This window comes from Pristiophorus japonicus, chromosome 12 (genome assembly GCF_044704955.1).
Source record: "Pristiophorus japonicus isolate sPriJap1 chromosome 12, sPriJap1.hap1, whole genome shotgun sequence".
In the NCBI taxonomy this organism is placed as follows: domain Eukaryota; kingdom Metazoa; phylum Chordata; class Chondrichthyes; family Pristiophoridae; genus Pristiophorus; species Pristiophorus japonicus.
The window spans coordinates 178510251-178538224 of record NC_091988.1 but is presented as its reverse complement, the minus strand read 5'-3'; the positions used below and the strand labels follow the sequence as shown (position 1 = coordinate 178538224).

Genomic DNA, 27974 nt, shown 5'->3' with positions numbered 1-27974 from the left:
CACTCACTTAACCTGTCCATATCTCTTTGCAGCTTCTTTGTGTCCTCCTCACTTATTTTCCCACCTAACTTTGTATCGCCTGCAAACCTTGATACATTGCACTTGGTCCCCTCATCTACGTCATTGATATAGATTGTGAATAGCTGAGGCCTAAGCACTGTACTTTGCAGTATCCCACTAGTTACAGCCTTCCAACCTGAAAATGATCTGCTTATTCCTACTGTTGACCCATTTATTCCTACTCTGTAACTGTTATAGGATACTTTCACGTACATTGCATCAAATGCCATTTGCAAGGCATATATAAGGGACAATCTTCACACTTTCATTGAAAGATCCTGACCAAATAGAACCCCTTCTAAATATTTGTGAGAACATTGCGTATTCCTCCATGTGTTAAGTTCCCCATATTGTCTTCTCTATCCTGATTTGAGAATTTTTAAAAATTCTATCCGTTTCTGTTGTGGAGAAATCTTCCTTGCTCCCAAGTGGACCCACTGAAATAAAGGATCGATGCCCGATTGATGGCAGACTCCAGAGATAGGTTCGAAACGATCTTTATTCCTGCATGTGCATGGGAAGCTCTCAGTCTTAGCAGCCTAAGACAGGATCTTCCAAAAACACAAAGGCTCCACACAGTTTATACAGATTTCAAGACACGGTGGACTCGTGAGCACTAAACCACGACCACTGATTGGCCTACAACTAATCATTGAAGTGACAGTGATTTGTTAACCCTTATCAGACTGGCTGCTGAGTGGTATGCAATCTCTTCATCTTCTATAGCATATGGAACCAATCTCAGCCTTTTGGACTGTTTTGTTTCTACAGTTTTGACCTTGCTCTGGCCTTTATAGCCTGTTCCGCATTCTTTAAAAGATAAACACACAAACCTGTTCTATGTGTTTCCTCAAAATCTTGAATATCTAAAGTTTCCATTTTATGTTATATGGACATTTTCTATCATTTATAAGCGAGTTTTACATACAATCTGTCTATATTTTTCACCCCCTTACAATTTCCTTGAACTGAAATGGGTAGCGATCAAATTGTCCCTAACACCCGTTTGTCCTACTTTTCGCTTGAAAGGATGATGGTGGCTGCTGTGGGACAGACTTTAGTGTTGTGATGCTCTTGGTAAAGTTTGGAAAAAAATTAGATGGGCATAGCAACCATATAAATGTTGTACGACTCCAAAGTAAAGTACTGTGGCAGATATATGGAACATGTACCAGTATTAGCTTTTGTGTTGCATGAACTGTCAATGTTGTGTGGTAACATCTATAACGTAGAGCTCGATATTCCTTTATTTATGTACTGTGTATCTACCAGGTTTTTATAGTTTGAATTGCATCATCAGGATAACATGCTGAAGGCTGTGAAATAAGAGTGAGCTGTGCATGAATGTGAAGAAGCAAGCAATGTTATAAAAACAGAAAATGCTGGAAATCTCAGCGGGTCAGGCAGCATCTGTGGAAAGAAACAGAGTTAACGTTTCAGGTCCCCGAAACATTAACTCTATTTCTTTCCACAGATGCTGCCTGACTCGCTGAGATTTCCAGCACGTTCTGTTTTTATTTCAGATTCCAGCATCCGCAGTATCTTGCTTTTGTGTTGTAATGGTTTATGTTATGTGGCTATTGTTGATTTCACTCACGGCGTTGCCTGGTGCTGAACAAAGTGATTGTTTCTAGGCCCCAAGTGACAGAAAGTGTTTGTACACTTATCACTAAATGGGCTTGTTGAATGGAACCATTTTCTGTTCACATCTATTGCATGCAATTTTGTAAGAGATCTGAATTTGCTGTCAGATTCAGTCCAGAGTACATCCAGCTGGTTGCTTTTGTATAACTTTTGATGTCTCAAGTCTCTTACTATAACAGCATCTGTCAAAAATATCCCATGGTCACATTGTCTGTCCTCAGATGGCCAATGTTCCTTGCTTGCTGTTAGAATCTCATTTCCCATTCTCTCATAATTTAACTGCTGTCTGAATTTATGCATTGCCATACCTGAAGTCCAGTCACTGCAAACATTTATCTCTGTATTTCTGTCCTGTGCCCAATGTGTGCTTCCGAAATGGCGGCCTAGATTTTCTGATTATGTTGATGCTTGCGATAACCCCTGGAACATTTAAACGAGAGATTTAACGTGCTGGCCTGTGTCAAATCCAATATTCAACACTTGTTTGAGCCACTAAATGGCAGACCTATAAATAGGTAAATGAGTCTCACGATGCAGATTTTAGTAGATAAAAGCTATGATAAAAGATATGTTTACTGCAATTATATAGAGTTATATTGATCCAACAGCAATTTGAAGATAGTCTAATGACTTATTCATTATCTGTCTAATTCAAATAGCCCTGCAAAAGGCAGTCAGCTGTTGTAAAGAAAGAAAGAGTTGCATTTATATAGGGCCTTACACAACCACCGGATGTCTCAAAGCGTTTTACAGCAAATGAAGTACTTTTGGAGTGTAGCCACTGTTGTAATGTGGGAAACGGAGCAGCCAATTCGTGCACAGCAAGCTCCTACAAACAGCAATATGATAATGACCAGATAATCTGTTTTTGTTATGTTGATTGAGGGATATATATTGGCCAGGACACTGAGGATAACTCCCCTGCTCTTCTTTGAAATAGTGCCATGGGATCTTGTAGTTGTATGTTGTGCACCTGTCCCTATAAATGAAGTCTCTCTTTCATGCCTTAAGGTGAATTCTCTATCTCCGAGCCACACAAACCAGGTTAGGTTGCTGTTTGATTCCCCAGTCTCTATTGAGTGAGTTGACCTCAGCCAGCACAAATGTGTGGGCAGTACAATCAGCCATAGTGTCACTGAGCTAACCTCGAGGCAGGGAAAACCAGCCAGCTCCTTATTTTTATGCAGTGAACCCTACTGGAAATTATTGTGTTTGGATGGTTGAGGATAAGATTAGTAGCAACTGTGATGTCCCTTCCAAGGCAGATGTCCTCTGCTATAGCTAGTTTTCCACAACTATAGCTAGTTTTCTTCTGCTGTAGCTAGTTTTGTGATGGCACATTATTTACATGTTTGTGGTTCATTGCAATACTGAAGAAAATAGGTTTATAGATGTTCCAGCCATTCACTATAATATAGAATAGCATTTGTTGTCAAGGCTAACTAACACATGAACAATGACGACTTGGGTGAGATGCCAGAGGATGATCGCAGTCTTTCGAACAGTATCCCAGTGAGGATTCCAATACCTTCGGGGGAGATAGGGGAAGGAAGAACATTTAAGAGAATTTCAAAATTTTTGCTGAATAAACTACAGCCAAACCAAAATATTACATTTAATCTGTAGGATATTGCTGAACATTTATTGATTTTTCAGCACTGGAAAGGCTAGTTACCAAAGGTCTGAGTCAGCAGTACGAGAGGCCAGCATTCCCCTGTGCTGTAACTTACTCATTTGCTGCATAATACCACTAGTTGGAACAATCCAGGTAGAAACTGACCACATCTCAAATTTCACTGCCACATGTATAGGGTGTGGAAATTCCTATCTTCCCAATGGGAGAAATGTTTGAAATGTATTTTAAAGATTAACAAACTTGTAACAAGGTCTTACCACTGTCTGTAATTTGTGTTCTTGACACAAACTGAAGAACAGCTTGAAATACTACTGCATTAAACGTATACCATGTTGATCTAGATCAGCAACAGCACAACCTCTGAGAATACCTCAGTGTGACTCCACCAGTTGCACTTTTGTTGACTTCTCAAATTGAGAAGGGCCCTGAGATATGTGCTGTGCCTTCAAAAATAATGGATCACCTGATGTTTGATTTCCTGGAATAAATCATTTTGGTAAAAATTGCAGAAGTGCTTTTGTTCTCCTGGATATGAAATAAACTAACCTTCTAGGGCCGGATTTTCAGCTTTCGGGTTTTTTTTGGCTAAAACGGTAGCGATACATGAAACTTACCGTTTTCGCTGCACTACCGTTTTTAGGCCGAACTTTTGGCCTTTATGCCAGGGGCACATCGGTAAGGGAGGCGTTGCATAAGTATTCACGGCGCAAAACGTGAGTTTTGGCAACTTTAGTCCGGGGCCGGGAACGCTACAAGAGAGGCCTTGGTGGGGGGGGCGTCGGTGGGGGCTGGGGGGGGGATCTAAAAACATTCCAAAAATATTTATAAGATCCTTAATTAAGTAATCGCTGCAAAAAAAATTAAAAAATAGAAACTTTAACTTATCTTTTTTGCAGGTTTTCATACTTACTGCTGCTGGCAGGGTTGCACCGACAGGTTTGACCTGTCGCTATTCTGGGCGCGTGGTACGGGTCGAGAGAGTGCAGAAACTCCAACGTAAATGCAATCCACGTTGTTGCACATCGACACAGCTTTCCCCTGCGGTACTTGGAAGCGCTGACGCAAACAGGTCCCCGACGATTCCGCCTGGGCTTTGTGACCAGATTTTCGCCGCACAGGGTCAAATCGCGGCTAAAATCCGGTCGCAAAGCTCTCGAAAATCCGGTCCTGATCTGCTAAATTTAGGAATCAGTCCGCTGGTGTCCTTCTTCTTCCACAAGTCGGGGAGCTTCAATTTTCTTCATTATTTGTCTTTGAACCCTCATTTGCCAATTATATGCCAACATGTCACCATCATGTCCCACCCTGCTTTTGTAGTCACTGGAGTAGATCTTGGATTCAATGGAAATAAAAATCAGGAGAGATGTAAACTGGGCTGCCAACTCCCTATCACCTGTTTTACACTATTGCACAAAGTCAAGAGAAACCCCACAGTGTCCTGGACAAGCTATTATTCATTGTAACACAGATTACCACAGACAATGAATGCCTCCTATTCTTTTCTATCAACTTTCCAAAAACAACTACTATTGTCTGGAATGACATCTTGCCTGCTTGACTCGTGGAACGCCCGTCTAATAAAAAAAAATAGTCCATTCTGATGTTCCCATAGTAAATAGTGGGTGTCTGGAACACCTAGCAAACTGTTTTTATTGGTGAACTATAAACTTGTGAGTGATGTGCTGTCACAACAACAGAAAACCAGCTGCAGACGAGGTGTGTTTACAGGGTGTGTGCAGACAGGATGAATTTAGGACAGGGTGTTGCATGTGTGATTGTCTTGCTCAGCACTCTATGGTTCATTTTAGAGCCTGGTATATGAAGCATAATTGCCTATTGCTTAACAATTATATTTAACATAGCAGGAGCACTGTGTTGCAATGTATCTGATGGAGTAGTGAGCTTGCATGTGTGCTGCTGTGAACAGCTGCTGCTCATACTCTTGTTGGCATGTGTGGAGCAGGGAATCCATTTTGCATGGCAGGAAAACTTGTGTGATTGATTTTCTTGACTCTCATTTTCATCCCTTTGTACCCAAGCACAGTGTGGGTATGTGTTCTTTTCAATTTAATAAGCTGCTCATTCTTCTGATAACTTGCATTTTGTGACTTTTGCTGTAGCTATTCTCAGCGAGTCAGCATCATCACAGATTAGGCAATGTGCCATGCTGATATGGGCCACTGTATTGTCAGCCATTATTGCATGTACAAGTGTGTGGCACTATAAGGTTTTGCAGAATCATTTCTGCTACCTTTGTTCAATCGATTAAATTCAGCAGGGCTGCTCTTGGGCGTTCAATCTCTGTTTGGTACCAAGTTATTACATGTTCGCATTGGAGCCATCATTGCCATCAGTAAAGCAATATTTTTACATCACGGTCGTAGATATTTTGATTTTAATTTGTTTTGTCTGGTGTTTGTGGGGCAATAACCTCAAAATGAGGCTGGCTGCCTCGCCACCCTGTTAACACCGACCATGTGGCCTGTGCCATTTTGCGAAGGAGCCTTTCGCCAGTCTGTTTCAGGCAGAAGGCCTCTTTTAATATGCAATTCGGCATCGTGGGATCCCGTTTGCCATTTTAGGTTGGAACTGTGCGGAGCATGCGCCGTGCGCACTCAGCTCGTTCTGTGGGTGATGACGCCAAAGATGCATAACAAAGGTACGTTTGAAATTATTTTTGTTATTCCTCCAGGCCTCATAAAAATAAAATAGGCCCCTGCTGCCCTGCAACCACCACCACCCCTCCCTCCTCCCTTGGCGGCAGCAGAGGCATAGAAACATAGAAACATAGAAAATAGAAACATAGAAAATAGGTGCAGGAGTAGGCCATTCGGCCCTTCTAGCCTGCACCGCCATTCAATGAGTTCATGGCTGATCATGCAACTTCAGTACCCCATTGCTGCTTTCTCACCATACCCCTTGATTCCCCTAGTAGTAAGGACTTCATCTAACTCCTTTTTGATAGGCAGCTCGATATTTGCCAGCCTTACTCTAGCAAACAGCCCAATGTAAATGAGACCGGGGCACCTACATCATGGCGGCCTCTTCAACATGAGAACATGTGACCAGCCGACGTGCTCCACCAGTTAATTGCCCTAAAGTCAATTATTTATTTAAACAGTTCACGACTATCATCATCATTGGCAGTCCCTCGAAATCAAGACTTCATGACCAGCCTGGCAATAAATCAATGACTGGTCTCCTTTTCTGTAAGCACTTCTTTGTTGTGGTTAAACAACAGTTTCTTATTGGGTGGTTGAAGTGCCACAACCAGAGTGCCAGCAATGGGAGAAACCTCAGATCTTGATGGTAGCATCCACACTGGGAGCTACAACACATGGCCCCATAGTGAACTTAATTTACCAGATATATTGGACCAACAGAGCAAAACCCTCCTAACTTGAGAAATACTGGGGCTGTTTTTTCTCAATTTTGTCCAGAGTGAACACCAATGGGGAAAAAAAGGGTAAAAAAACATTTCTCCATTTCTCTGCCCCAGGGCTTCCTCAGAGGACATTCCAGAACTTCTTTTCCCTTTTGACAGCGCGAGACCTTGTCAAGGGGAACTGCATGGGAGTACCCTTGGGGCACGGGGGGGTAATATATTGGGGCAGAAATCCCGGCCTCCCCGGGTCCGTAATGAGTTTCTATGGACCTTGGAAAGCATCGCAAAAGCCGATTTTCCACATACAATGCACATGCGCTGAAAACTGGCTTTTCCGATCCGTCAAGCTGGAGCTTGACAGATCCTCCGCATCTCGGGAGTGAGGACATTTGCAAGGGCAAGATTGCAGGATTTACCCATATCTTGCCCAGCAAATGTCCTCAAAACTCTTGCGCCTGATAAAAGTAGGCGCATAGCCTACTTTAACAGAAGTAAGAGTTTTAAAACACACAAAAACATTGTAAAATAAAACTTAAAAAACACATTTTATTGTTAAAAACACTCCCCACTATGGTAAGTTTATTTTAAACCAGAATTAAAAAATACTTCTTAAAAAAATCAGAACGATATATATTTTTTAAATACATAAATAACTTTAATTTAAATTAACTAAAAATATGTTGTGCATTTTTTCTATCTTTTATTATTGGTTATGTGATTTTTGGGGGCTGTTTCTCATTCATAATAATGGGAACTCTAACTTACGAAGTTCCCATTATTATGAATGAGAATATACTATCCCTGATTGGCTGCCCAGAGCCATGTGACTTCAGCTCCAGGCCTGCGCATGTCCCAACGTGTACGTGCTGCGACGCGCAGTCAAGGGAGGCCTCAGGACCGGGATCGTGTTTGGGCGCAGCAGCTTCAGGTAGATGTGCTTTTTTTTTCTAGAATCCAGTTGAACGCCCACGGGAAGGAGAAACCAGGATTTCTGGGCCATTAGCATGGATAGAGGATTGGCTAACTAACAGAGAATTGGGATAAATGGGTCATTTTCTGATTGGCAAGCTGTGACTAGCGGGGTGCCGCAGAGATCGGTGCTGGGTCCTCAACTATTTACAATCTATATTAATGACTTGGATGAAGGGACCGAGTGTAATGTAGCCAAGTTTGCTGATGTTACAAAGGTGGGTGGGAAAGCAAATTGTGAAGAGGCCACAAGAAATCTGCAAAGGGATATAGACATACTAAGTGAGTGGGCAAAAAATTAGCAGATGGAGTATAATGTGGGAAAATGTGAGGTTACCCACTTTGGCAGAAATAATAGAAAAGAAAATTATAATTTAAATGGAGAAAAATTGCAAAATACTGCAGTACAGAGAGACCTGGGGGTCCTTGTGCATGAAACATAAAAAGTTAGTACGCAGGTACAGTAAGTAATCAGGAAGGCAAATGGAATGTTGGCAAGGGGGATAAAAGCAGAGAAGTCCTGGTACATCTGTACAGGGTATTGGTGAGGCCACACCTAGTGTACTGTGTACAGTTTTGGTCTCCGTATTTAAGGAAGGATATGCTTGCATTGGAGGCTGTTCAGAGAAGGTTCACGAGGTTTATTCCGGAGAGGAGGGGTTTGACTTACGAGGATAGGTTGAGTAGGTTGGGCCTATACACATTGGAGTTCAGAAGAATGAGAGATGATCTTATTGAAACTTATAAGATAATGAAGGGGCTCAACAAGGTATATGCAGGGAGGGTATTTCCACTCATAGGGGAAACTAAAACTAGGGGACATAGTCTCAGAATAAGGGGTCGCCCATTTAAAACTGAGATGAGGAGAAATTTCTTCTCTAAGGGTTGTAAATCTATGGAATTCTCTGCCCCAGAGAGCTGTGGAGGTTGGATCATTGAATGTATTTAAGGCGGAAATTGACACATTTTTGAACGATAAGGGAGTAAAGGGCAGGGAAGTGGAGCTGAGTCCATGATCGGATCAGCCATGATCTTATTGAATGGCGGAGCAGGCTCAAGAGGCCAAATGGCCTACTCTTGCTCCCATTTCTTATGTTCTTATGATCGCAATTATAGGGCCAATACATGGCAAATCTCTAAGGGATGGTCTTGTTATGTCCATCAGGATATTCTGAGGTTTTCATGTGAAAATTTAATGGAATAAATTGATTTTTCGAAGAGCCCACATTCTTTTTTAAAATTAAACCAGAATCCAGGCTTTGAGTTGGAAATTAATTTTGAACCAAAGCAGAACGCCTGGTTGATATTTGTTTAACCTTTGAACATTTTAAATGTCACTTGCTTAGTAACACGTCATTAAAGATCTCTAACTGATGGATTGCCACAAACTCCGAAACCAAATGCAGATTTTGATTTAATTTTTTCACATCGATAGATGGTGAATACATGGAACCGACTGACCAGGGAGGCAGTGGAGACAGATAGTGTGGATTGGGAGAATTGGATAGATATTTGAGGCAATGAGGAATTGAGGGATTTTTATTTTTGGAACCAGCCAGATATACTGCAGCCTTTTTCAGTCCTATGCTTCAATATCCAGCTATGTTCACTGATCAAAAACTACATGAACGAACGGATAAAGATCTTCTGGCGGGAAGTGCAGCGCACACCATATTAGTGAAGGAATATAAATAGACATCCAGGATCCATGCCTAAAACATGGGTTAAGCCTGCCGCCTGTTTGATGCTCTTATTTCAAGATCAATTTGCCCTGAGACAATGTAACTGCCAAGAAAACAGCCACTCATTTTTAGGGGCTAAGTTTGTCTTTCTAAATTACTCTGCATGGTTTCTCTGTCCGATAAGGGGTACTATATTTGCAAAATTAGTCAGCCCTGAACTTGGTTTGAAGTCTAACCAGTGGTCCTTAAAGGGCTGCCGCCAAAATGGTAAGTTTCTTTAAAAAAATTATTTAGAAACATAGAAACATAGAAATTTACAGCACAGAAAATAGAGTATGAGAGTAAGCTTGCAGGGAACATAAAAACTGACTGCAAAAGCTTCTATAGATATGTGAAGAGAAAAAGAATAGTGAAGACAAATGTAGGTCTCTTGCAGTCAGAATCAGGTAAATTTATAATGAGGAACAAAGAAATGGCAGACCAATTGAACAAATACTTTGGTTCTCTCTTCACGAAGGAAGACACAAATAACCTTCTGGAAATATTAGGGGACTGAGGGTCTAGCGAGAAGGAGGAATTGAAGGAAATCATTATTAGTCAGGAAATTGTGTTACGGAAATTGATGGAATTGAAGGCCGATAAATCCCCAGGGCCTGATCGCCTGCATCCCAGAGTAATTAAGGAAGTGGCCCTAGAAATAGTGGATGCATAGGTGGTCATTTTCCAACATTTTATAGTCTCTGGATCCGTTCCTATAGATTGGAGGGTAGCTAATGTAACCACACTTTTTAAAAAAGAAAGGAGAGAGAAAACAGGGAATTATAGACCGGTTAGCCTGACATCAGTAGTGGGGAAAATGTTGGAATCAATTATTAAAGATGTAATAGCAGCGCATTTGGAAAGCAGTGACAGGATCGGTCCAAGTCAGCATGGATTTATGAAAGGGAAATCATGCTTGACAAAGCTCCTAGAATTTTTGAGGATGTAACTAGTAGAGTGGACAAGGGAGAACCAGTGGATGTGGTGTATTTGGACTTTCAAAAGGCTTTTGACAAGGTCCCACACAAGAGATTAGTGTGCAAAATTAAAGCACATGGTGTGGGGGTAATGTATTGACATGGATAGAGAACTGGTTGGCAGACAGGAAGCAAAGAGTAGGAATAAACGGGTCTTTTTCAGAATGACAGGCAGTGACTAGTGGGGTACCGCATGGTTCAGTGCTGGGACCCCAGCTATTTACAATATACATTAATGATTTAGACGAAGGAATGGAATGTAATATCTCCAAGTTTGCAGATGACACTAAGCTGGGTGGCAGTGTCAGCTGTGAGGAGGATGCTAAGAGGCTGCAGGGTGACTTGGACAGGTTAGGTAAGTGGGCAAATGCATGGCAGATACAGTATAATGTAGATAAATGTGAGGTTATCCACTTTGGTGGCAAAAACAGGAAGGCAGAATATTATCTGAATGGTGACAGATTAGGAAAAGGGGAGGTACAACGAGATCTGTGTGTCATGGTACATCAGTCATTGAAAGTTGGCATGCAGGTACAGCAGACGGTGAAGAAGGCAAATGGCATGTTGACCTTCATAGCGAGAGGATTTGAGTAAAGGAGCAGGGAGGTCTTACTCCAGTTGTACAGGGCCTTGGTGAGGTCACACCTTGAATATTGTGTGCAATTTTGGTCTCCTAATTTGAGGGAGGACATTCTTGCTATTGAGGGAGTGCAGCGAAGGTTTACCAGACTGATTCTTGGGATGACACGACTGACATATGAGGAAAGACTGGATCGATTAGGTTATATTCACTGGAATTTAGAAGTATGAGATGGGATCTCATAGAAACATATAAAATTCTGACGGGATTGGACAGGTTAGATGCAGGAAGAATGTTCCCGATGTTGGGGAAGTCCAGAACCAGGGGTCACAGTCTAAAGATAAGGGGTAAACCATTTAGGACTGAGATGAGGAAAAACTTCTTCACTCAGAGAATTCTGAACCTGTGGAATTCTCTACCACAGAAAGTTGCTGAGGCCAGTTCGTTAGATATATTCAAAAGGGACTTAGATGTGGCCCTTACGGCTAAAGGGATCAAGGTATATGGAGAGAAAGCAGGAATGGGGTACTGAAGTTGCATGGTCAGCCATGATCATATTGAATGGTGATGCAGGCTCAAAGGATCAAATGGCCTATTTCCGTACCTATTTTCTATGTTTCTATTATTTGTATGTTTCTAGAAGGAGGCCATTTCAGCCCATCATGTCCATGCCGGCTGACAAAGAGCTACTCGGCCCTTGCTCAGTAGCCCTAAAGGTTACATATAAACCTATGAACAATGACGGAAAGGCAAAGAGCACCCAGCCCAACCAGTCTGCCTCACACAACTGCGACACCCCTTATACTGAAACATTCTACACTCCACTCCAACTGGAGCCATGTGATCTCCTGAGAGAGGCAAAAACCAGATAAAAACCCAGGGCAATTTAAGGAGAATAAAATCTGGGAAAATTCCTCTCCAACCCATCCAGGCGATCAAAACTACTCCAGGAGATCACCCTGGCCGTATTCGATTCCTTGCAGAACTTACCATTATATCTGCACTGTCTAACAAAAGGTCATGCCTTCTAACTTTAAGTGCCCATCCAACCATTTCTTAAAAGTGGTGAGGGTTTCGGCATCCACCACTCTTCCAGGCAGCGAGTTCCAGATCCCCACAACCCTCTGCGTAAAAAGGCTCCCCTCAAATCCCCTCTAAACCTTCCACCAACCACCTTAAAACTATGCCCCCTCTTAATAGACCCCTCCACCAATGGCAATAGACCCTTACTATCCACTATGTCCAGGTCCCTCAATATTTTGTACACCTCAATGAGGTTTCCTCTCAAACCTCGTCTGTTCCAATGAGAACACAACCAGCCTATCCAATCTGTCCTCATAACTAAGATTCTCCATTCCAGGCAGCATCCTAATAAATCTCTTCTGCACCCTCTCTAGTGCAATCACGTCCTTCCTATAATACGGTGACCAGAACTGCATGCAGTACTCCAGCTGTGGCCTAACCAAAGTATTATACAATTTAAGCATAACCTCCCTGCTCTTATATTCTATGCCTCGGCCAATAAAGGCAAGCATTCTGTATGCCTTCTTAACCACCTTATCCACCTGGCCTGCTACTTTTAGGGATCTGTGGACAAGCACTCCAAGGTCCCTTTGTTCATCTACACTGTTAAGTGGCCTACCGCTTAATGTGTATACCCTTTCCTTATTAGCCCTCCCAAAGTGCATCACCTTTGTACTTATTTGAACGTGGAGCTTGGAGGAGCAGGATTGAGCCTATTTTTCTTGCCATATACTTGCGTTCAGCTGCAACAGCTTTGGTTCCTTGTTGCCTGCAATCTGGTAATCAGCAGGTGCAGCAGGTAATCAGGAAGGCGAATCGAATGTTGGCCTTCATTGCGAGAGGGATGGAGTACAAAAGCAGGGAGGTCCTGCTGCAACTGTACAGAGTATTGGTGAGGCCGCACCTGGAGTACTGCGTGCAGTTTTGGTCACCTTACTTAAGGAAGGATATACTAGCCTTGGAGGGAGTACAGAGACGATTCACTAGGCTGATTCCGGAGATGAGGGGGTTACCTTATGATGATAGATTGAGTAAACTGGGTCTTTACTCGTTGGAGTTCAGAAGGATGAGGGGTGATCTTATAGAAACATTTAAAATAATGAAAGGGATAGACAAGATAGAGGCAGAGAGGTTGTTTCCACTGGTCGGGGAGACTAGAACTAGGGGGCACAGCCTCAAAATACGGGGGAGCCAATTTAAAACCGAGTTGAGAAGGAATTTCTTCTCCCAGAGGGTTGTGAATCTATGGAATTCTCTGCCCAAGGAAGCAGTTGAGGCTAGCTCATTGAATGTATTCAAATCACAGATAGATAGATTTTTAACCAATCAGGGAATTAAGGGTTATGGGGAGCGGGCGGATAAGTGGAGCTGAGTCCACGGCCAGATCAGCCATGATCTTGTTGAATGGCGGAGCAGGCTCGAGGGGCTAGATGGCCTACTCCTGTTCCTAATTCTTATGTTCTTATGTTCTTATATTATGTTTTTCTCCCCTGCTTTTCAGTTTCCTTAAGAAAAACTAACCAGAACCTTCATCCTCACCTCAACTCCTAGTTCAGCTGCGATCTGGATGGTCTCTATGCTTTCCAGGCCATTCCATACGAATTAGTTGCTCAGCACTATTTGACTCATAATGTGCGAAGATTCAATTGCACAGGATCAAATGTTACATTGTTTTATCCAAGTAAATTAATCCAATTAAGTTGCTGTCAATCTGAAATCCATTTGCAAATGACTGGATCAACCAAAGCAAATGTAATCACCAACCAACAAAAATCTAAAATATTGTAGCCACACTGCAAATAGAGAGAACTCCTTGCTGATGGTGTTATGTATGGAGAAAGAGTCCGACTGAACACTGTGAGCTCAAAGTAAAGTGTGACCTTAGTCTTTTATTGCAGGTCTCCAGAGTGCCTCTCCAACCTGTGAGGCCTCCTTAAATACCTGTGCTCCCAAGGGATTGTGGGATCCCTTGGGACTCCAGGGGATGAGCTCTCTGGTGGTTGTACAGAGTATATACACGTTTACATATATAACAGATGGTTACACTGATTTTTGGGAACATTATTTTGAATCTCAATGGTGCTCAAATTTCTTAAAGATACAGTAAGCACTTTGCAGTCAAAATGAGCTGCATGCAATAAGTCAAGAATTTCCCACCCCCTACCTTTTACCTATCAGGAAGATACTGATGTCAGAATTTACAGACAGATGAGGTGAAGATTGGAGTGGCTCAATTTGTCTCACTAATTTAATGAAGGACACGCTAGAGTAAATCTTATTTTTACCATGCATTAACATAGATAAATGTTTCAAGGCATATCACAGAGACATAAGAGAAAAAAATTCTTTTTTTTAAGCGGATGATGTTCGGAGGGATCCTAACTAAAGAATTGGTCAAAGAGGTAAGTTTTAAGGAAGGTCTTAGAAAAGGGCAGTTAAGAGGTGGAAGAAATTAGGAAGGCAATTCCAGAGCCTGTGGCCCATGTTGAGGGCAGGAGGCCGGCCAGGGAGCATTGTAATAGTTGAATCTGGAGACAACAAAGGCATGGATGAGGGTTTCAGTGGCCTGAGGTAAGGAAAGAGTTGGCAATGTAACGGAGATGGAAGTTGGAGGTTTTTGTGCTCCATGGACTCCATGGCAATGGCACAGAATTTGTGGCGGGGCCACAGATGATGGCTTTGGTCTTCCCCCTGGCAATTGTGCCTCATACGAGATTGGATGTCAGACAGCAGCATGACAACACAGGCAATGAAGGGTTGAGAGTTGGTATTGAGGTAGAGCTGGGCATCATCAGCCTATATGTGGAAGCTGATCCCATGTTTGTGGATGATGTTACCAAAGGCAGCATGTATATCAGGAAGAGGAAGCGACCAAGGATGCATCCTTGGGGGACACCTGTACATAGTTACAGGGATGGGAAGAGAAACCATTGCTAGAGATGCTCTGGCTACAATTGGACAGGTACGAGTGGAATGAAGCAAGGGGCGGTCCCTTGAGCTAGACAACAGAGGGGAGGCATTGAAGGAGGATGCAGTGGTCAACCATGTCAAAAGCTGCAGAGAGGTCACAGAAAAATATTATGTGGTCTGTGACTTTAGTTTAGGTCATTTTGGTGTTGTGGGAAGGCATAAACCTGATTGGAGGAATTGAAACAGGGAGCTGTGGGAGAGATGGGCATGGATCTCAAAGGTGCCAATACATCCAAAGACTTTGGAGGTAACATGGAAGCTGGAGAGGCAGACGGAGGGATTGGAGGTGGGTTTTTCAGGAGAGTCATAATGATGATAATGGTTTGAAAGGGAGGGAGATGGTGCCTGAGGAGAGCAAATCATTTACAATGACAGCTAGCATGGGGGCCAGGAAGTTGAGTTGTCACCAGTTTAGTGGAAGTAGGGCTGAGAGAGCAGAAGGTGGCTTTGATGGATGAGACAACTAAGAAAAGTCATGTGGGAGAGGGGGGTTCCGGGTTAGGTTTGGGGGAAGTCAGGGGCGAGGTTTGCTTTGGTAAACAAGGTCCAACTCTCACCTGAATGCAGTGTCATTAACGTCAGGCCAGCATTCAGGAATCAGGGGCGCACTGCAGGAACCTGCAGGAACGGTCCCTAGCAGCGAGGTGAGTGGTGGTGGGGTAAGCAATCCTGGTTGAGGGAGAGAAGCCTGGGGCCCTAGGTTTCCTTGTGGGGCCTGGAGGAACACTGCTGCTATCCCTTGGCCCACAAGCAAACCATTTTTAAAAACTTATTTGACCACCTTCTGGACTCGCTGCTCCTTTGCGCCGAGTCCTCCTGGCGAGTTCATAACTGCTGCCGAGGGGTTAAAATACAGTCTGGGTATGAATGTCACCTGTCCCTGATTTTTGGATTTCAATGAGGTCTTCCCAGCCTGGTGCGAGAGCCTCGTTGGCTGGTGTGATATATTCTTATGACATCACTCTACACAAAATGGTCCTTAACAGAAAACTGTCATTGTGTGACGTTGCCACATGATCCTTTATTATTTATATCAGTAGTTGCATTACCACAGTAGTCCACTAGTTGGAGAAGTAGTCCACTAGGCAGAGCTCAATTATAGCTGGCCAGAACACGCCTGTTAAAATGGTACGGGTGCAACGGGGTTTAGGCGACAAGGTCGCTGCGAACATTTTAACCCACCACATTCTTGTCAGGCATGGGGAGTTAAAATCGGGGCCCTGGTCTCTATCTTGATGTCAAAGAAGTTCCTCACACATCTTGTAAGAGGTGAGAGTGGAGGGGGTAGGAAGCAGGTGTTTAAGTAGGTAGTTGGTAATGAAGAAAATAAGCCGGGGGTTATAATGCTTTCCAGGATGTTTCCAGAGTTGGGGATGGTTTTTGCAGTGGACATGGATGTAGTCTCGCCAGATCTGCTGATGAATGATTAAGCCAATTGTGCACCAGATACGCTCAAATCGGCACTCCTTAGTTAGACGTTTGAAAAGGTATTTGTGAGTGACTGGCGCGGAAGAGTTATTTCCAGGTGCAGACACAAAGGAAGTGGAATTGGAAGTGGGTAGGCAGAAAGTGATCAAAAATATGAAAGTAGAGAGGCACATAATTTCCTGTTATATACTACCTATAAACAAGACTGCTCCCCAGAGTGCGTGTTTATAAAAATTAACTCTTCTTTGTTGAGGACCAGTTATCAAAACATTATTTAATAATGAGCTTTTAAAAATGTAATGCCTAATACTGTTACTGAACATGCTTCAGACTATGAACTTTGAAGTGAAGTTACTGTTGTTGTTGGGGCACGAATATTTTTTACCAGTTAATTTTAAACAACTGAATGGTGAAATAATTTAATTGAGACACCCATCCTGTCATGGTATTAAAATAATGTTTGTGTCAGCTGTGGCTCAGTGGGCAGCACTCTCGCCTCTGAGTCAGAAGGTTGTGAGTTCAGGTCCCACTCCAGAGACTTGAGCACAAAAATCTAGGCTGACACTCTAGTGCAGTGCTGAGGGAGTGCTATACTGTGAGAGATGCTGCCTTTCAGATGAGATGTTAAACCCAGGCCATGTCTACTCTCTGAGGTGGATGTGAAAGATCTCGTAGTGCTATTTTGAAGAAGAGCAGGGGAGTTATCCCTGGTGTCCTGGCCAATATTTATCCCTCAATCAACATAACCAAAACAGGTATCTGGTCATTATCACATTGCTGTTTGTGGGAACTTGCTGTGTGAAAATTGGCTGCTGCATTTCCTACATTACAACAGTGACTACACTCCAAAAGTAATTATTGGCTGTAAAGTTCTTTGGGATGTCTGATGATAATGAAAGGCACTATATAAATGTAAGTTTTTTTTTCTTTATCTAAATGTCTGAACATGAGCTAAGAAACATGCTCTGTGTTGCTGATGGTTAGAATGTTTTTTATTTACTAATAACAGTGCAGATTGAAAGCATCTAATGTAAAATAAATAGTTGGAAAAGATTATTTTTCATATTTTCTCCCTTTTCCTGTTTTTCTCTCCTGAATGTGCTGAATCAGGCTGAAGCATTGATACACTGGCCTCTGATCAAGTGGTCTTTCTTAAAATTGTATTCCTGGGATGAGAGGGTTGTCCTATGAGAAGACATTGAGTAGATTGGGCCTATGCTCTCTGGAGTTTAGAAGAATGAGAGGTGATCTCATTGAAACATAAGATTTTGAGGGGAATTGACAGGGTAGATGATATGGATGCTGAATTGTTGAGTATATTCAAGGCTGAGATCAATAGAAGGTTATATGTGTGACACAAAGAGTGGTGGGAGAAAGGGGTTTTGCTTCATTGGGCATTGGCACCAGTACTGGGGGAAGAGGGAGCTGTTCCGTTGGGACAGGCTCCACTTAAACAGGGCTGGAACCAGTGTCCTGGCGAATTGAATAACTAGTGAAGTAGATAGGGCTTTAAACTAATGAAGCGGGGGTGGGAGGATTCAAGAAAGAGTACATTTAAAAGCAGCAAGAGAAATGTCAAGGCTCTAGAGCAGAGCAAAGTTTTAGGTAAAAATAAGCAGTGTGGGTCAGGAAGGGTCAGAGAGAGTTACAATGATAATAGGACATCAGTGACTAAGGTGACATCACGGTAAAATAGAAAAAAGTCAAAGCTAAAGGCACTATATCTGAATGTGCAAAGCATTTGCAACAAAATAGATCAATTAATAGCGCAGATAGAAATGAACAGGTTTGATCAAATAGCCATTCGGGAGACGTGGTTGCAAAGTGACCAAGGTTGAGAACTAAATATTCCAGGATAATTAACTTTTAGAAGAGATAGGCAAAATGAAAAGGAGGAGGGGTAGCCCTGACAATAAACAATGGGATAAAGTTAGTAGAGAGAAAGGACCTTAGCTCGGAAAATCAAGAAGTAGAATCAGTTTGGGAAGTTAAGAAACAGCAAGGGACAGAAAACATTGGTGGGAGTTTTTTTATAGGCCCCCAAACAGTAGTTGGAATGTAGGGCAGAGTATAAATCAGGAAATTAGAGACGCATGTAACAAGAGTAACACGGTAATCATGTTGGACTTTAATCTTAAGAAAGGGGATAGATGTCCAGGGAATTATACAGCAGTTAGTTTAACATCAGAGGTAGGAAAAATAATGGAATCCATACTAAAGGAGAAAATAGAAGAACATCTAGAAACCAAAAATATAATAATGAATACAGCATGGATTTCAAAAGGGAAAGACTTGCTTGATCAATCTTATTGAAGAGGTAACAGCGAGAGTAGACAATGGTAATGCAGTAGATGTAATTTATCAAGATTTTCAAAAGGCCTTCGATAAGGTATCCCATAATAGACTGATGAACGAGGTCAGAGAATGCGGAGTCAGGGGACAAGTAGCAGAATGGATAGCTAGCTGGCCTCAAGACTGAAAGCAGAGAGCAGTAGTAAAGAGGAGCTATTGATAGTGACAGAAGTGGTGTCCAGCAAGGATCAGTGCTAGAACCACTGCTGTTCACAATTTACATTTAGACTTTGGAATCAAAAACACAATTTCCAAATTTGCGGATGACACTAAATTGGGGGCGGAGGGGTGGGAAGGAATAGTCAATACCGAGGAGAACTGCATTAAATTACAGGAGGACATTAATAAACTTGCAAAATGTAAGTGGCAAATGAAGTTCAACACAGATAAATGTGAGGGATTACATTTTGGTAGAAAGAATAGGGAGGTCACCTATTACTTGGAGGGTGTGAGTCTACGTGGAGTAGAGGAACAAAGGGATCTCGGAGTACAAATACACAAATCGCTAAAAGTTGCGACACAGGTTAGCAAAGCCATAAAAAAGCAAACCAAGCACTAGGGTTTATTTCTAGAGGTATAGAATTGAAAAGTAGGGAAGTTATGTTAAACCTGTATCGATCCTTGGTACTGTGTACAGTTCTGGTTGCCATATTATAAAAAGGAGATAGAGGCACTGGAGAGGTTGCAGAGAAGATTTACAATGATGATATCAGAAATGCGAGGGTATACATATGAGCAAAGGATAAAGAGGTTGGGTCTCTTTTCTCTTGAAAAAAGAAGGCTGAGGGGTGACCTAATAGAGGTCTTTAAAATTATGAATGGTTTTGATAGAGTGGATGCAGAGAGAATGTTTCTACTTGTGGGGAAAACCTTATGATGAGGCCATCAATATTAGATCGCCAACAAGAACTCCAATAGGGAATTCAGCAGAAACTTCTTTACCCAAAGAGTTGTGAGAATGTGGAACTCGCTACCATAGGGAGTGGTTGAAGCGAATAGTATAGATGCATTTAAGAGGAGGCCAGCAAGCATATGCATGAGAAGGGAATGGAGGGTTATGCTAATAGATTTAGATGAGGAAAGACAGTGGAGGCTCGAGTGGAGCATAAATGCCAGCATGGACTGGTTGGGCCAAATGGCCTGTTTCTATGCCGTATATCCTATCCTATGTAACCTACATATAGACTGGGCAAATCAAATTTGCAGTAATAGTGTGGAGGACAAATTCATGGAATGTATACAAGATAATTTTCGAGATCAGTATGTTGAGGAACCAACTTGGGTGCAGGTTATTTTAGATCCAGTATTGCGCAATGAGAAAGGGTTAATTAGTAATCTTGTAGTAAAGGGACCTTTAGGGAAGAGTGACCATAATATGATAGAATTTAATATTGTGTTTGAAAGCGATTTAGTTAAGTCCGAAACTAGGGTCTTGAACCTAAACAAAGGTATGAGGGGCAAGCTGGCTAAGGTAGATTGGGAAACAACATTAAAATGTATGATGGTAGACAAGCAATGGCTAGCACTTAAAGAATTAGTACATAATTTACAGCAAATATACATACCTTTAAGGCACAAAAATTCCATGGGAATAGTGGTGCAACCGTGTCTAACAAGAGGTTAAAGATAGTATTAGATCACAGGCTTATAGGGGGAGGAATTGGGGTCGTTTGCACCTCCCATTAGCACCCCGGGGGGGACCCTAACGGGACGCAGATGACTTTTTGCTCGGGTGTGGTGTCGCTAACGACTCCCGCCAAATTCCGTGGGAGTTTAGCGGTGGTGGTAACCACTAGCACCCCGCTTCGCTGCACCGGAGGTGACAACATCACCGTGCGCAGCGACACATTTTCACCCAGCAGCAAAGATTTGGGAGCGCATGCCGAAGCTGTTGTGGGCGATGACAGCGACAACTTCAGGAGGTATGCGTCCAACTTGCCTGTTGCGGCCCATTGCATCCTTCAACGCAGGTTCCGTGCTGCGATCTGACAGCCCAGCACTGTGCCCGAGTGCTGGGCTGGTGCAACTTAGCCCTCCCCTTTAATGAAGGGAGGGCCCTTTCTACGTGGCAGCAATATGCACCCCAGCACGTAGCGCTGCACCCCACTCCGTGTGCTTCTGCCCCCTTAGTGCCCCACAGAGGAAGTGTAGCACGTTATTTTACGCTCCATTTCCTCTCAAGGGCGGTAACCCCAATATCGCAAACGGGGCAGGACTTCCGGGCCTGGCACAGGAACTCCTGCCTCGCGGCTGTTACCTACTCCAAAAGGGGCACGACGCAATATCCCCCACCCCCATAATGTTGCCACAAAGAGTAGTAAGCCTGAGGATTGGGAGGATTTTAGAATTCAGCAAAGGCCAAGAAAATGATAAGGAAAGAGAAAAAAGAATATGAGAGTAAATTAGCAAGAGACATACAAATGGATTGTAAACATTTCTAGAGGTATGTAAATAGGAAGAGATTAATGAAAGTAAAAGTGGGCCAGTTAGAGGCAGAGACAGGAGAAATTATAATGGGTAATAAGGAAATGGCAAAGACATTAAACACATACTGTGTATCTGTCTTCACGATAGAAGACATCAAAATCATTCTGGAAATAATGGGGAACGAAGGGTTTAAAGACAATGAGGATCTTAAAGAAATCAGTATAAGTAAAGACATAGTACTGGAGAAATTCATGGGACTACGTGGTGCCAAATCCCCTGGACCTGACAATCTGCATACTAGGGTTTTAAAAGAGGTAGCTGCGGAGATAGTGGATGCACTGGTATTAATCTTCCAGAATTCCCTAGATTCTAGAACAGTCCCCAAGGGTTGGAAGGTAGCAAATGTAATCCTGCTATTTAAGAAAGGAGGAAGAGAAAAAACAGGGAACTATAGGCCAGTTAGCTGGACATCAGAAGTAGGCAAAATGTTAGAATCTATTATTAGGGACTTAGTAACAGGGCACTTAGAAAATTGTAATATGGTTATGCAGAGTCAGCATGGTTTTATGAAAGGGAAATTGCGTTTGAAAAATCTGTTAGAGTTTTTTGAAGATGTAATTAGTAGGATGGATAAGGGGAACCAGTGGATGTAGTGTATTTGGATTTTCAAAAAGCATTCGATAAGGTGCCATCAAGAGGTTACTACACAAAATTAGAACTCAAGGGATTGGGGATAATATATTGGCATGGATTGAGGATTGGTTAATGGACAGAAACAGAGAGTAAGAATAAACCGGACTTTTTCAGGTTGGCAGGCTGTAACTAGCGGGGGTACCACAAGGATTTGTGCTTGGGCCTCAGTTATTTGCAATCTATATTAATGACTTAGATGAAGGGACTGAGTGTAACTTATCCAAGGGACCAAATGTAATATATCCAAGTTTGCTGATGATACAAAACTAGGTGGGAAAGTAAGCTGTGAGGAGGACACAAAGAAGCTGCAGAGAGATATAGACAGGTTGCCTGAGTGGGCAAGAACATGGCAAATGGAATACAATGTGGGGAAGTGTGAAGTTATTTATTTTGGTAGGAAAAACATAAAAGCAGAATAATTTTTAATTGGCGAGGGACTGGGAAATGTTTGCACTCAGACAGACCTGGATGTCCTTGTAAATGAATCACAGAAAGTTAACATGCAGGTACAACAAGCAATTAGGAAAGCAAATGGTATGTTAGCTTTTGTTACAAAGGAATTAGAATATAAGAGTAAATAATTGGTGAGGCCACACCTAGACTGTGTACATTTCTGGTCTCCTTTCTTAAGGAAAGACATACTTGCCTTAGAGGGAGTGCAACGAAAGTTCACTAGACTGGTTCCTGGGATGAGGGGATTGTCCTATGAGGAGAGATTGAGTAGACTAGGCCTACATTCCCTAGAGTTTAGAAGAATGAGAGTTGGTCTACAACATTTAAATTCTTAAGGGGCTTGACAAGGTTAATGCTGAGATGTTTCCCCTGGCTGGGGAATCTGGAACACGGGGTCACAGTCTCAAAATAAAGACTCGGCCATTTAGAACTGAGACGAGGAGAAATGTCTTCATTTAAAGGGTGGTGAATCTTTGGAATTCACTACCCCAGAGAGCTGTGGATGCTCAGTCATTGAGTATATGCAAAACAGAAGTCGATACACCTTTGGGAACAAAGAGAAATGGTGATAGTACGGGAAGGTGGAGTTGATCTTGTTGAATGGCAGAGCAGGCTCGAAGGGCCAAATGGTCTACTCCAGCTCCTATTTCTTATGTTCTAATGTTCTTATGATAGATTTTTGGACTCTAAAGGAATCAACGGACATGGAGATTGGGTGGGAAAGTGGAGCAAGCTCAAGAGGTAGAATGACCTACTCCTGCTCCTAATTATCTTGTTCTTATGTATACAGTGTCTAGACAGTGAGTATCAGTAGCATGTACATAGTGGGAAAGAGAAACATCACAGCCAAACGCAATCTTGTTCTTACCTCACATATATGTATGTGTACATATATATGCACACTTTACAGTAGGCGTTACTGACTGGTGATCAGGAACAGGAATCTTAGCTGTTTTTTCCCTCTTTCCTTGCCCAGAGATGCCAAGGCCCCCCATTACCACACTGGTTGGGAACACTTAACCCAGTGGAAACCAGGGATTGAACCATGGATGTTTCTGGTCTATATAAATCAGTTCCACACCACTTTGTGCATCTTACCCACTAAGTCGTCAGGGCTACCTTGCAAATCCTTTACCTAACCAAGGTTTTTATATATGTGGGTGTGTGTTCATAGAAACAATAACAAAATAGACTTTCTTTGTTCACTGAGTATTCTCTTGTTGATAATTTTATGTTAATATGGGTGTGTATATATCATGTAGATAGATGCACATGCTCATATTATATAGATATGAGTTTGTGTATAAATAATAACGTGAATGTATATATTTATTATAAATATATATGAGTGTTTATATTTTCTATAGAGTTGAGTGTGCATGTTTTATATAGGTATAAGGATGTGTGTATTTTATGTAGATATAATGTGTGTATTTTATATAGCTATAAATGGCTGTGTATATTTTCTATAGATACAGCTCTTTGAATATAAAATAAGACCAGAGATATTCACTTCTCAAATGGGTTTGAATGATTGTGTTTAACATATAAGGAGAACCTCTCTGCTTGGCTGCTCCCGAACATATTGGAAAAATGTACAACTCAATTTTTCCTGACATTTTCTGCATATTGTTATTTGCCATTTCCGGAGTTAAGGCAATTTGACAAACAGAATTAAAAGTCAAATCTTTATCTGAGAGGAGATTTTTTTGAACGGATTCACATGTCAGCTCACAAACAAACCAATCGAACAATGAGTAGTTGCTTCAAAACAACAATATCAACGGAAAGAAGTCTCCTTTCATTGGGTTTCGTTTTGTTACTAATTTACAACTACCAGAGTTTTTCCATTGTAGTGCATCACTCCAAATCTGAGTCCGTTTTTTCCTTTGGTTTGTCAAGCATATTACGGTAACAAAATTCCAGTGCTATAAGTGCAGGAGAGCAGAGCTCACACTCGTCCTAGCCCAGGCTAGAGACTGGACCACGCTGTCATTTACATAGTTGGGGTGAGCTGTTGACATCTCCAAGGATATATCAGCAGCCCAACACTATACAATCATTATAAAGCACAGTGCACCCTGTCGTTCCACCTGAGGTTCTCCTGAGGTGCAAGTGGGCCAAATAATTCTTTTCCATCTGCAGATTTTATTGGATCAATTACTTTATTCTAATGAAGATTTAGGACTTTCAGAAAGTATCAAAAAGACTTATTCCAGATCTTAACTGGCGTGAGTTTTAATGGTGCCTTTCAAGGATATAAATGGCAGAATTTCTGTGGTAGCCCAGGAACTCCCTCAAACTCCCACCCCTCTTGACATGGTGTGCAGGTGACCAGACGGTCTGCCCGCAGCTTCCCTCATGCAAATTTAAAGGGAGAGTTTGAATGAGGTTGAATTTCGCTGAACCCATATTTCAGGTCTCCCCGGGCAGAAATTGGGATTATTGCCCTCTCCAGCCTCAGGAATTTGAGGGTCTAAGTGGTTTAGTAACCGTAAAATGTGAGACCCAATAACCAATAAGAACATTTTTGACCCTTTTTCCCTCGCTGACATAATTTGCAGCTCGTATTACAGCCATGCCGAATGCAATTTAAAATCTTTCTTAAATGCTGCATATTCAGCAAGCTTCTTAAACTGTGACATTTTACCAATCGTCTAAAAACAATGAGCCAGAAATTGCGGTCGGAGGCTTCCTGCGAGCAGATGCCTCCAACCTGCAAAAAATCTATGCACTTAACCTGATGGTCCCGGAGGTTCGGAGACTTGTGGTCCTGGGCCTCAATGCGTAGGCCTGCATAAAGGCCCACGTATCCAGGGGCGCATGCGGTTCGCACACATCCCAGGATCACATGGGCCCACCCAACCAATGAAAGAAGGGGGTTCCCCATTCATGCTTATGGGGATTCCATATGTATGGAACTCTCATAAGTATGAATTGGAATACCCCCAAAAATACACGTACACTTAAAATAATGTTTTTAAAAGTCACTTATTTAAAATTAATCAAAATGATATTTAATTAAATATTTAAAACAAAATTTAATTTTTTGAAAAATAAATTTACCTATTTTAAAGGGTCAAAAAGTAAACTTACCTTATTTCACAGGTGTTTAAATGTATAAATTAATGAAAAAAATATAATTTTCTGTCCTTTAAAAGTTTTATGCTGGTAAAAGCAGGCCTTGCACCAGCTTTGACCAGGCGTAAGAATTTCACGGGCATTCGCTGGGCAGAAGTTGGGCAAATAGCCCAACTCTCCGCCTGCAGAGGCCCTTTTCCCGGGAATGCGTGCGATCTGTCAAGAAGGTTCTTAGTTCTTGACAGATCACAAGTTCTGGGTTTTAGCGCATATGCTTTTCAAGCCTAAATCCAGAATTTGCGCAACCCCCAGGGACACATACGCAAATTGCGGCTCAATAAATTTACCAGGATTCCACACAGCTCCTTTTTCTTTGATCTGATCCTTGTCACCACTGTCATATCTCAGTGATAATTGTGTGGGCTACATCGATCTGACACAATAGACAGCAGCTCAGAACAACAACAATCTTTTTATATTATTGCACAATCTGTTCAGCAATACATATCCCTTGAAACTTCCAGGTCAAACCTAGCATTTCCTCCCCAGGCACAAACTATTGTTTTTTACAGGTTTTTTCACTTTCTTTTCAGTTTATCTTTTTTGAAAAGTTTAATTTAATTTTATACATTTCCCAATCTCTTTCTTCCTTATTTGTTCAAATAATTTAAATGCACTTAACATCATTTGTATTCAATGATGTTATCTGTAACTTCATACAACGGGCAATTTAAAAATGAAATCAGAGAAAACAAGATGACTCAAACTCTTCGCTGCAACTTTTTGACCCAAAGCAATCAAGCAATATTACAAACAAATAGGTTCACTCGTGATTGCCCAACTCCCTTTTTTCCTCTTCTTTACCACCTTCCTCCCTTCCAAGAGGGAAAGATACTCGCTGGTAGCATAACGTAGGAAATTAGAGAGACACAGCCCCCATGATGTTCCACCGATTAAAATGAATGGGCAGAAAATCACAGGCTAAATGCCCACAATTCCCTGAGATCGATTCGCTGTGAGTGCTATTCCCAGTGGAAGTGTCAGGTCATGGAATCACCCCCTCAAGTGATCATTGATTTAAGCCAACGCACCATCAATGAGGGGCTGAGGGAGGAGAATAATTTTAGCAAATTGTTCTAGTTCTGCTATCTCTTGATGCTTATTTTGATATCTTCTCATTTTGTCTCTCAGTAAATAGCATGTAATATTATAGAAGAGCAACCAGTTAATAATGGGTGCTAAATACATGAACGATCTATTGTAAGCATTGTTTTTGCAAAGAATTATGTAAGTTTGGTGGTCTGAGTAACCAATGAAAACAGATTCAGTTTCAAGAACTTATCAATTCTGTGACTTTTCTCATTTCAGGTGCCTCAACGCAGAACTCCAACACAGTGGAACCAGAAAAACAAGTAGATAACACAGTGAAAATGGCTGGAGTTATTGCAGGCATCTTAATGTTCATCATCATCATGCTTGGAGTGATGCTGATAGTTAAAAAACGGTAGGTTTTGTGAAAGCATAATTGCAATTCAGCATATGCAGTAGAATCTCATGATAAGAAGTGTACATTGCACTGATTTAATTTGTGTAGAACAAATAGAAAGAAATTAGAAATGTAGGAACCCTCTGACGTTTCATATTACCCTAGTTTGGCAGCCTGACTCAATCTTGAACATATGTGCTTCAGATATTACCCTTGCTAACCTAGTCACGCATGCATGAATGCAAATAGATGTAATCTCGTGCAATTTATCCTGTCACTTCCAAGATGGATTTTGCTATAAATGCGACCCAAACATTTGACTCACACTGGTTCAGTTTAACTGATCAAATTTGGTGTGCTGATCAAATTGTCTTCATTTTCTTTACAGCTCTAAATGAAAAGCCATTAAGGACAAAAAATACTAAAGTAATGAAAGAAATATATAAAGATTTGAACATCTTAAAATGAACATTTCTGAGCTGCATCTTCAACCAGTACAGAATACAAAGGTCTTCTTTGTATTTCCAAAATAAGACGTGGACTAGTTTGCTAACTGTCGGCCAAAGCTAAACTGTTCTCACATTTGGGAGGGTGAATCCAAGCCAGGTTTTAAATCCGGGCTTAGTTGAGCTTCAAGAGCTCTGATAAAGCCAAGCCCAGTGCAACCCTTTAGAATTTGGCTCAGATTTTGTCCAGTATTTATTCCTCTCAGTATCAAAAAATATAACTGATTCCCTCGATGTGCCAGTAACCAAATGAATTTACTGCTGGTGAACTGAGCACCCATGTAGACCAGTAGGGTCCAAGGTTTAACCAATTATATGGGCTCACGCCAGGGCAGTGCAATGGCACATTTAGCATCTCTGCCCCTGGCTAAGAGGGAAGGAGGAGAAATCAACCAGGGTTCCTCTTCCTGATAGCTTTTCCAGTGACTCCTGCTGGAAGGTATGCCCATTGGTCAGATTAGGACAGAATCAGGCTTGGTTATGATGTCTGCCCCATTCCACTCCCCCCACCACCATGATAAAATAGGCTGGGAACACTCATTGTCAGATGCATAAACAATGAACACTTGGACAACACATTTGA

At 41.9% G+C, this 27974-nt stretch overlaps 1 protein-coding gene across 3 annotated transcripts in view; it reads left to right on the top strand.

The window, feature by feature from the left end:
* The window catches only part of ptprt (protein tyrosine phosphatase receptor type T), a 1564838-nt gene that overhangs the window by 1326421 nt on the left and 210443 nt on the right, over window positions 1-27974 (top strand). For all 3 annotated transcript variants that reach the window (XM_070896216.1, XM_070896215.1, XM_070896217.1), the window contains exon 14: window positions 26768-26903. In XM_070896216.1, the coding sequence (XP_070752317.1) occupies window positions 26768-26903 (136 nt within the window). The remainder of the gene's footprint in view (window positions 1-26767; window positions 26904-27974) is intronic.